The following is an 11,064-nucleotide window of genomic DNA, read 5'->3' as shown; positions in this document are numbered from 1 at the left end:
AAATACCTCACGTACAGGTGAGGAACCTATGGGCTTTTGACATTGTTTTGTTTTATTAGGGTACAATCAGTAAGAAACTCAGAGCCAAATATTGCCCCATCATATAACTGTCCTTCACCAGGAATTCTGGCATGTCTCCTCCCCAACCCCTGTGCTCTCGTTTAATGCTTCTATTAGGTTTCTGTGACTTTAGTCAGTCCTTTTTGAAAGAAGAACGAAAATGAAAAGACTGACCGGATTCAGGAGACGCTGTTTGTGCACAGTGAGTTTTGATAGTCGGTGTTTGATACAGGGTGGGCATGGAAAGGATGGTGATGCATTGAACTTTGGTCTTTACTCAGACAATTGACTCAGACTGCACCTCTAGGCTGCCATCATGGGCTGGCAAGCCTTCTGGAACCTCGTGACCACTGCCCCACAAACCACCAGAAGGTCTCCTGTCTTTATTATGATGAACCTTTTATTATAGAGACAGACTGAACTCTTTTCTGCATAAAGCATCTTTGGATTGGGTCAGGGGGATCCGCCTGCTAAAGGTCACCACCCAGCTCTCCCTGCCTCTGCCTCAGCTAAGCCCCCACTTACTATTTACATCTCAAGGTCACTGGAAGCAAGGTTCCCAGGGCCAGGCTGGCTGGAGGGTCAGGGTTCCTGGTTGCCCACCAGCTCACAGCTGCCCCGTCTCCTGCCCCAGTCGGTTGTCCAGAACCTGGAGCTGCCGGAGGAAGCCTGAGTTGGGGCAGATATCCCGGTGCGCCTGCACTGTCTGGATGGCCTCCACCAGCGTCATGTTCTTGCAGATCATGAGGAAGGCCAGGACAACCGTGGCAGAGCGGCTCACCCCCATAGCACAGTGTACCAGCACGCGGCCTGCGGGGAGACCCAACCTAGCATCAGCTACCTGTTCTCACACACCGCCTGCCCCTTAGGGAATCAGGGATGCTTCTGCCCACCTATCACAGCATCCTGGAATACTGACACTGTCCTCACTGTCATATGGGGCAACTGAGGCCCAGAGAGGAAAGGGACTCGCCCAAGGTCACAAAACAAGTTAGTGGCAGGGCGAAGGTTAGCAGCTGGGACTCCCTTCTCCTGGTGCAAGGTGCCTCCTCTGGCATCCCTTGCCACTCTAGCACGGTGGGGGCTCAGTACTCCTGGAGTCCCCTGGGTTTGCATCAGATTACAGGGGGTGTCCACCTCCCTCCCTTTCCCCTCAGTTCTGCCTTCTCCCCAGCCCCTGCAGCTCTACGCTGAGGCCTCACCTTAGCAAAGGCTCTTGAGCAGTTTTCTCTAGGTCCTGTACCTTCTGCCCAACACCTGGCCTCTTACCAAGCGATATGGTTACCCTGACGACCACACGGGACCTTAGTTATATCTATGATTGTTGGTTTCCAGGGTGTCCCTGAAGGGGATGCTCACTAAATGGTAGTAGTGAGCCCCATGAGGTGGGAGGGTTGCTGAAGGACCCCACCATCCATGCTACTGGAAAAGTAGATAGCCCCAGATCCTGCCTGCACCCCACCTCCACCCCAGCGCCTTCCCCAGCAGCTGACCTTGGGGAATGCTGAGGGCACTTTGGATGTATCGAGCAACGGGCAGAAAATAGACACTGAGGTCGAAGAAGGGGTTGTCATCAGCCTCAATGCCATAGTACTCCAAGGGCATTCCACGGTAGAACTTGGCACCTGTGTCCACCTGAAACTTGCCTGCGGCGACATTCACGATGTGGGTGATACCCAGCTGGGTCAGGTTGTTCTTGTCCCGGGCTGCGTACCTGGAGGCGGGGGGCACGGGGGGAGTTGGGAGGTGGGATAGAGCTCACTGGGTCAGCTCTGGCTGGCCTGGAACTTGCCCCCTTGCCTCCTCTGCCATCCTCCTCCAAGGGTAGACTGGAACCAGTGAACTGGCTCGGGTGAAGGGGCTCCTCTAGTAAGAGTTCAAGACTCCCTTTCACTCAGCCCAACTTTTCTGGAAGGCAGGTCGGCCACATGGCATCAGAAGCCTCAAAAATGTACACTTACTTTGCCCCAGCAGGTCTCCTAGGAACTTAAAGAATCCCAAATGTGCTCACAGACAAATGTAAACTGGATCTAATGTTTAAGATAGAGAAAAAGTGGGGAAAAAAATCACTAAATAGCCTATAAGAGAAGATTGACTATGGTATAGATAAAGAAATACTACACAACCACTAAAATGTGGTAGATAGATGCTGGTGAACCAAGAAAGGTGTTGGTGCTATATTGAGAAAAATGGAGGATAACAAAACAGAACATTGTTTGAAAGTGTTTTTAAAAGTATGTTGTGCAATTCCATTTAAAAAGTTTTCTATATAAAGCAGATTACAAGATGGGATTATAAAGCGATACCATTTTTGTATGCATTTTAAAAAAGTCAACAAGGATTTTATTACTGGTTATCTGTGTGTGTAGGGGGGATAATATTTGCCATATTGTTAATAGGATATTGATCTAAATTTTCTAAATATTAAGGAAAACATAAAATCCACATATATTCATCCATATGTTCTAAATTTTAAGAAAACTTTTGGGGAAAATGACTCACATTCCACTCTATATATACATCCTAGAGAAACGTGTGTGTGTTCCCAGGGCACATGTACTAGCTTCTAGAATCACTGTTTATAATAGCCCCAAAGTGGAAACAACTCAAATAAAATAAACTATGGTGTATTCATACAAACGAATAATATATAGCAACCAAAAATGAATGAACTATAGCTACACGTAATGTTGGCGAATCTCCCAATTTTCAGCAAATGATGCCAGGCACAAAATACCCAATATGATTCTATTCCTATCACTTTAAAACATAGGCAAAACTAACACAAATGGCAAAACTAAAAAGAAAAAAGCAAGGAAATTATTGTTTCAGTACTCAGTGATTATCTACAGGGAAAAGGGTTATGATGAGAAGGGTTCCGTGGGGGCTTCTGGGGCACAGCTAATGTCCTATTTCTTGACCTGGGGGGTGAAACTGTTCGTTTATGCTCTGTGCACTTTTCTTAGGTGTGTTCTATTTCCACAAAGTAATAATAATGTAAAAGGAAGTAAACGGGTGGAAAGAGATGGTTGGAGGCAAAGAGGGTGCCAACTCTGCCCCTTGGCTCTGGAAGGGGCTCCCCTTCTGTTTTCCCCAACACCCACTGTGGATCGTACTTACGCATCTCCCAGGAAGAGGTTGGGCCAGACTTCGTTGATGTGGCTCAGCACAGCAGCCCGACGGACCCACAGCAAGCGCTGCAGTGAGGCCAGCGTGGGTGGCTGGTAGGGGGGCACCCGGACTGCCCTGTGGATCTTGGGCCTCCGGAGGTCCTGTTTCTGCAGTGAGTCCATCCTGGAACAGAGTGGAAACTGTGGTGGCGAGGGGCAGGCTCCCCACAGGTGGGTCCAGCTGACAGGGAGGCCCAGTCATGGTGCAGTGCCCAGGTGCCACTAGGATGCTTCAGAAGGGCCTCAGTTATTTCACATGAGGTTATTAACCCGCTCAGCTGGGGCTGAGGCCTTTCCCCAGGGAACAAGGAATCAACCCGTCGTCACCGCTGTGGAGCTGGTAAGCCCTCTCTCCTGCCCTCTCCAGAGGCCCCTGATGTTGGAAGCTTTTTTCAAGGGGCTCTTGGAGTTCCCTGTTGTAACAACTAGCCAGTGCAGACCCCACCCCTTAAGTCTCTGGTTACTTGGGACTTCGTAGGGGTGGGGACTCCAGATGGCTGTGGCCCTCAGAGGGCACCTAGGAAGACCCCCGCCAACTGGGCAGCTCATCTCAAGCCCCCTTCTCCGCTACTTCCAGGGCTGGTCCTCAGACTCCCATCCCTTCCCATCTTCAGGTGCTTGAAGGTCAGAGCCCATCTCTGGAGGGAGGGGCCTGGGCTATGAACTGACATTTGTTAGCACTTCCGTACTGAATGAGCTAATGCCTCTTAGGGGCCTGGTGCCTCATGCATGGTAGGTCCCTGTCATACATAGGAGGAAGCTGAAGCAGGAACATGAAGGTCACAGAGAATAATTTTTAAGTAATGCTCAAAGTCTTACGGCTGTTAAGGAGCAAGGCCTGGGTTTCAGTCCAGTTCTGTGCTCCTTCAGTTCCATCCCCAAGCCTTCGAGTTACCACCTTCAGGGACTCCAGAGGGTGGTCGCTAACTCATCTGTGTCTACAGGGAAGCCTAGTGTAGCTGTTCCATATCTCCCATAGGCCCTAGGATTTCCCTCCTTACCCCCATGACTCAGGCCAGTGCTGCAGGTCAGGCCTCACCCAGGTGGGGTGGCTTGTGTCAGGAGTCAGCTGGCTGAGGGGGTCCAAGACCCTGCAGAGCTGGGATGTCAGTGGCACCAGAACCTGGGTCTTGTGCTGGGCTTGGAAGGAGTGCCTCTCTTGGCTAACTGTCCCTGGTCCCCTCAACCAGTAACTAGGGAAGGTACAAACTGGGAAGAACTTCTTTGCTCTTTGGTAGGCGGTGCCAGGAGCAGGAAGAGAAATGGGAACCCAGAAGGCCACCGGTTTGGCCAAGCTCACCCAGCGAGCAGTGGGAGGGCAGGGCGGAAGCGAAGACCCAGCTTTCCCTTTCATCCCCCACTGTGACCTCTCAGGGCAGGCTGAGCTGCCTGCCTCCTACCTAGGGCATGGTCTGGGGCTGGGAGTTGAGGTGTGGGTGGACAGGACTCAGCACATGAGCGGAACAGGGCTGCGGCAGGTTCCGCCCGGAACACAAACACTATGAAGCAGCTAGAATTCCAGGTCCTCCCCTTGGAGCCCGTGGGGGTGGGGCCTGAGAGCAGACCTAGGCCACTGCTGACTGAAGTGCAGACCTACCAAACGCCCAGACCCCTCTCTGCTTGGTGCCTCTTTGCAATTAAAGGCTCTTGGCCCTGGAACTCCCCATGGAGATGGGAAGCTATGTGAACTGGTGGGAAGAGAACTTTAGAGGGAGGGTGGAGAGCCTGGCCACAGCTAATTTCAAGGTCAAGAGCAAGTCTTTGCTCCTGTCTGGGCCGCGGTTTCTCTTTCTCAACTTAAAGATGCTGGCCTTGCCTGACTTTAAGGAATCTCTGGAGGGTCTGACCTGAGAATGAGAGAAGAGTGGCTGGGTTTGCAAAAACTGCAGGGTACAGCACAGTGTATCGTGTTGGGGTGGGGAGAGTCCAACAGCCACACTGGTCTGGAGCTACCAGCTGGGCCTGCAGGAGCCCCAGGTCGGGTGTGATGGGGCTTTGGGAAGTCTGGCAGGTGCCGCTGCAGGCCTCTGAGCTTGGTGTGGGGTAAGGCTGCCACCCAGTGGCCAATGGGTGCCTTGCAGCCCAGCGGTGCCTGGGCGCGGATAGCCAGGCTCCAGCTGAGACAGAACTTGTCCCTGCTCCTCCTGGAGGCTCCTGGGAGGAGAAGGAGCCAGTAGAGGGGTCAGGGATGAGGGCTGACCCCTCTACTGGCCCAGTCTCTTCTACTGGCTCACGCCTCAGCCTCTTCGGGGCCTAGGCCCAGGTCTGGAGAAGGGGGCTTTTTCCTCGGACTGAGGGGTACCCCTTGCTAGGCCTCACGTTGGACCTCACACCGGACGCTCATGGATGTACCCCCTACCTGTCTGCTCTATCCCACAAGGGTCCAGCCCACCTTTTCAGTCAAGGTCAGACCTAGCCCCCACCCAGCGACTCATCCTTCAAGCTCCGGGCACACCCAAAGAAGGGGAGTTGGTGGCTGCAGCAGCCCCCTGGTTTCTGCCATCCCCAGACCTAGATGCCGAGTGCCCGGCCTGACACCTCCTTCCGCATCTCCTCAGCCACCGTAGGGTGAAGCCTGGGCCCAGCATCCAGCAGGGACAGGGCCGGTCTGGCTCTTCTCCCCGCTCCCTCTGGTACTCCTCCTGCGACCTTCCTGTGTCTCCTCCCTAAGCTGAGCAGCTGCCTCCGTGGGCAACGGTTTTCCTGAGTCGCTGCTGTTTACAAGTTCAGACACCTGTGTTCTGCCTTTGTCGGTGCCTCTCCTCCCCTCTGTGTCGCTCTCCCCGGTTGCCTCTGTCTCCCCTCCTCTCACAGGAGCTTGTGCTCCTCCAACAGCCTCCCAACACACCACCCAGCACGCCGGTAGCCTCAGGCCAAGGCCCAGGCCTCCGCAGGGCAGGGGGCCTCTGTCTGCCATCCACCTTCTCCCTGAAGGTCCAGATGTGCTCCCCCTGGTCGTCCCTCCTGTTCACTCTCCCTGCTTCCTCCTCCTCCCCACAAGGCAGACCACAGGGACTGTGGCCACAGGACAGCTGGGGCTGGACATCTCAGGGCAGGACAAGTGAGGAGTCTGGTGAAGGAAGCCTTGGGGAAGGTGGCTGGCAGGGGTGGCCTGTGGTGAGCTGCCTGGGACTCTGCACTCTGTGTGCAGGCCTTGGAAGAGGGCAGACCTGAGCCGAGTTCTCAAGTCTGGAACTTGTTTCTGTGTAGTCTTCTCTGAGCTAGTTTTCTCAGTGGGGCTGCTGTGAGAATTCCATGAGATAAGAAATGTTCAAGGGCTTCCCTGGTGGCACAGTGGTTGAGAGTCTGCCTGCCGATGCAGGGGACACGGGTTCGTACCCCGGTCTGGGAAGATCCCACATGCCGCGGAGCAGCTGGGCCCGTTAGCCATGGCCGCTGAGCCTGCGCGTCCGGAGTCTGTGCTCCGCAACGCGAGAGGCCACAACAGTGAGAGGCCCGCGTACCGCAAAAAAAAAAAAAAAAAGAAATGTTCAAGGCACCTCCCACGGAGTCTTCCTCCTGGTAGGTGCCCCATAAATGGTGCATCTTACTATTATTATCATCGCCATTATTACTCTTTCCCTTTCAAGCCTCAGCCATATCCCATGGGCCAATGAGGCTTGGTCTCTAACTCTTTGTATTTCTTAATTTTTCTTTCTCTGTCCAACAATAATTATTATCTTCACCACTAACTAAGAACGTACTATGTATCAGAGCTAAATGCTTACATTTTTTTTCACTGAATCCGCACAGTACCCTTATGAGGCAGATGATATTATCATCCCCATTTTACAGATGAGGAAACCGAGGCTCAGAAAGATTAAACAATATGCCGTAGGTCACACAGCCAATAGGCGTGGGAGCCAGGATTCAAGCCCAGGTCATTCTGACTACTCTGCTTTGTCTGTGCCTCTATCTCTGACCCAGTCCCTCCCCAAATCTAACCCCCCCCACACACACACACAGGCACAGGTGTCCTGGCCCTCATTACCCAGCATGCTCTGCAGCCCCCCTGAAATAGGGGCACTCACCCACCTGTGGGGGTATCTGGCCCAGGCTGAGGTCTTCTCTGACGGGCACTTTTTGCTCCCGGCTTCCAGCCGCCTGTCTCTGCACGCTTGATGCTGTTTCTATTTTTTGATTGGAGTTTAATTATAAAGCATGATGTGCTGCTCCCCTCCTCTGGCCTCCCCCTGCCACTCCCAACTCACCCACTGGTCCCCTGGCATGGTCAGTGCCAAGCCCAGCCAGGCATCTGGCCCTGCTGGGAGCAGAGGCAGTCTGGCAGGGGTCTGCCTGTGGTATGTGTGGATGTGGATGTTGCTTGTGAGGCAGGAAGAAGGAAGACTGAATAAGCCATTTTGAAAGGTCAGTTGGCCTTCAAGGGTGATGTGGAGCGTGGGCAGAAAGTTAAAGCTACAAGGATCTTCCGTGGAGGAGGACAGGGAAGAGAACAGCCAGATCACACGCACACTGGCAGCATTGCCAACATCAGAACCCAGGTCCAGGGGCCCTCAGTTGGGAGCCGAGGATTACAGGACTGGCCCAGGATAAAGATCCAGAAGACTCAGGCTGAGGGAAGTGGGGGCAGACAGAGATATAAGTGGAGTTCAGAGCAGGTCTTTGGAGCAGGCCCGGCCTTCAGTCAGAAGCTGTGTGTCTGCAAACCACTCTGCCCTCTGCCAAGCTCCTCCCTCCCCCAGAAGACATTCCTGCACAGGCCTCACTGCTCCTTGAGGCCAGTGAGATGGTCTTTAAAGTTCCTTCCAAGGCTAACGGCTCAGTGAGGGACCTTGGATTTGGGCCTATTAAGAACACTCCCTGCTCTCCAGAGACCCTCTTCATACTTTAATACCCTTCCCCACTCATACTCCCAGATGACTGACACACACACAGACGTAGGCATACCCGTAGCCACGCCTCCACGAGGTCTCTGAAGCCCGAGCTCCAGGGAGCTAGGGCTTGGCCCCTGCTGGGGCTCCCTGAGCCCTGGGGAGAGCTGGTGGAGACGGCCGTGGCCAGGGGCCATCATAAACGCTTAGACTCCCCCCTCCCGTGTTCCCCCACTCCTGAGGGAACTTGGGGCTCCTGGTTGAGGCGCCTCAGGGCCTGGCTGAGAGGGCAGCCCCTTCCCACCTGTGAGAACTGGAGACAGTGGCTGAGAGGGGGTGCCGGCAGCAGGAGGAAGCGCATGGAGTTGCAGGCTCTAGGGCGGACCGCACACTGGTCTCTTACCATCTTCTGGGTACCCACCTGGGCCAGAGCCTCCAGCAGCACCAGCAGGGCCCGCGCCAGGGTGGCAAAGTGGCAGAGCCCTGTGGCAGGGAGTAAGGACCAGTTCTGGGGGAGAGATGAGCTCCATGTTACAGGCAGGTAAACCACAGTTCAGACTGGCTGGGACTCATCAGGGCAGGGACAAGAGCTGCCAGCTAAGCCTGCTTCTGCCTTGAGCCTCTGTGTAAGGTCAAGTGGGTACGGGTGCCGGGAGAGATGAGGCAAGTTCGGGGCCCAGGGCTCATGGAGAGAGATGACCATCCCAAAGACCCCTCATCCCTCAGAGTCCCCAGCCCCAGGGCTGCTGTGTACACTCACACAGGTTGCTCACTGCACAACTCCTGGGGCTCCAGCTGTTGGATGCACTCCCAGTAATTGTGCAATGCTGTAGTCCAGATGATTCTCCCAAAGCTAGCTGCCCAAAGGGAGAGATGCTGAGGGCTGAGGTTAGAGTATTTAAGGGCCCCAGGCCGAGGAAGTAGGGTGATTGCACATGATCAGAGAGTTGCTGTTATCCCAGGTTCCCAAACCGTGTTTAGAGGAAAGAGAGCAGGATGGGAACATGCCATTCCTGGCCGCCTCTTGGCTCCCACACCTGCAGAGCTCCCCACGACAGTTTCCTGCCCAGCTTCACCCCAGGTCTAATCCCAACGCCAGCTACAACTCTCATTTTCTTCTTTTACACTCAGCCCCAAGCTCTAAACCTCGCCCTCCGTCCTGCCCTAATCTCCGACCCCAAGATGCTCATCGTCCTGACAGCATGTGGGAAGGGGTCGATATTGCTCAAACGCTCCCCTTGGTTGGGCTGGCTGTGCATTCGGAGACGAAAGCACCTCTTATGGGTGGGGGCAGGGGGAGATTCAGTCCATGCCCCAGGGAAGCTCTCGGCAGGAGGAGGAAGCTGCTGCTCTTCTAACTCCCAGGAGAGCCTAGGCCAGTGCCCCACTCCCACCTGGCAGCCCTTCTGAGCCAGCGGGCGGTGGGGCACAGCCAAAGTCAGGGTTGAGGAGAGATGAAGGGAGGAGCAGTATGGGTAGCAGGAGCTGGAGGCTGGATAGGGGGAGTGGAGAGCAGCTCTGGAGGCTTAACCTTCCACCGATGGCCCTCAGTGGGGATATGAGTGTGAGGAAGATGGCTGTTGGGGACAGTCCCAGCCTGGACATGATGGGAGAAGACGGGCAGTAGGAATTCTGCAGCTCCTTCACAATCTGGTACCCTCACAGCCACTGACCCCAGAAAGAGGCACCCCTGCCTCTCCGTGGAGCTGGAGGAAAACACAGAGCTGACGCCAAAGAAATTGCAGCAGCACCTTGGTAACCATTTGCGGGCTGGGAGCCTGAGAAGCATTGTTGCTGCTAGGGGAGCCCAACTCCTTCTACTGGGCAGCTGGGGACGCTGGGGCCTCCGGCGGGAGGGAGGTGGCTTGGGAAGAGGAGGTATTGGGGATCTGTTCCCCTTAGGCAGCTTAAAGACCAGGCGCTACGTCTGGAGCCTGTGCTCCACAACAAGAGAGGCCACAATGGTGAGAGGCCCACATACAGCCAAAAAAAAAAAAAGACCGGGCGCTATTGCTCCAAATGCATTGAACATGGAACAGGAGGAACGCAGAAGGTAAATGGACAGACTTCAGGAAAACCTTTATGTCCTAAAGGGGTCCTCAGGACCAGAGAGGGAGGGAGGTTAGGGAGGGTCCTTCTGTAGGTCTCTGAGATCACATTGGGTGGGGTGAAGGTAGAGAGTGGGGTGCTGGGTCCAAGGCAGAGAACTGAACGGCATGGCAACAGAAGAACTTTATATCAAGCAGGGCTTGTGCGAGGAGGTCATGGCTGGTGGCAGGAGCACCTGTTCTCCTTCCCCGTGGTGGGAATGGATGCGCAGGGCTGACAGAATTAACTAAGCTTGGAGCAATAGCTGCAGGACACCTTTCCCCTAGAGCTGGGTTCCAGACCTGAGGGGAGGGTGTGCAGAGGCGGGGGAAGGGCCAGACAGCCCTCAGGTGCAGGACTGGCTGTGCTGCTGCCTTGGTGGGGCTCAGGTGAGCCCCACAGGCTTTCAGCCAAGGAGGCAGGACAGATCAGCATTAGGACCAGGTTGGAAGGCCTCACCTCTTCCATTTTATGCTTTCCACCCCTTTCCTTCCTAGCCTTTCCATCTTCTCTGGGTCTGAAGAATCTGGGTGGGCTGGAGAAGAGGGTCCTACGAGAGGGGTGCCTCAGCCAGTCCCAGGTGAGACCTTGGATTGGTGAGGGGAGCCCAGCAGCTTGGGGAACGGGCCAGGTCCCCTTCAACCCTCTCTTCCAGCCACACACAGCCTTGATCTCCAGCCTCTGAACTGGTCCCATCCATGTCCCCTGCCAGCCCTCACCCAGCCCCTTACTTCCAATTGTACCCTTGCCCCCTGCCCAGCCCTCACCTGACCTCTCACTGCTAACCGCACCCAGCCCCGGCCCCTCACGCCCTGCCCGACCCTCACCTGGCCCCTCAGCTCCGGCCTGCACCCCGCAGCTGCTGGTCCAGCCGGCAGAGCTGGTGGAGGAAGCCTCGGTTGGGGAAGACCCAT

General features: G+C 55.0%; 1 protein-coding gene across 1 annotated transcript; it reads right to left on the bottom strand.

Moving 5' to 3' along the window:
* Positions 1–667: 667 nt before the first annotated feature.
* DUSP13B (dual specificity phosphatase 13B) lies at positions 668–11,064 on the bottom strand. The gene is made up of 6 exons (XM_060091845.1): positions 10,978–11,064; positions 8,367–8,570; positions 7,266–7,360; positions 3,181–3,354; positions 1,554–1,774; positions 668–870 (listed from the first exon to the last, which is right to left on the bottom strand). Exons 1-6 carry the CDS (start codon positions 11,062–11,064, stop codon positions 668–670), a joined length of 984 nt encoding a protein of 327 aa, XP_059947828.1.

The sequence above is a fragment of the Mesoplodon densirostris genome, chromosome 1, assembly GCF_025265405.1.
Source record: "Mesoplodon densirostris isolate mMesDen1 chromosome 1, mMesDen1 primary haplotype, whole genome shotgun sequence".
Lineage (NCBI taxonomy): Eukaryota > Metazoa > Chordata > Mammalia > Artiodactyla > Ziphiidae > Mesoplodon > Mesoplodon densirostris.
Note: the sequence above shows the minus strand (reverse complement) of the source record. Positions and strands in the feature narration are given on the sequence as shown.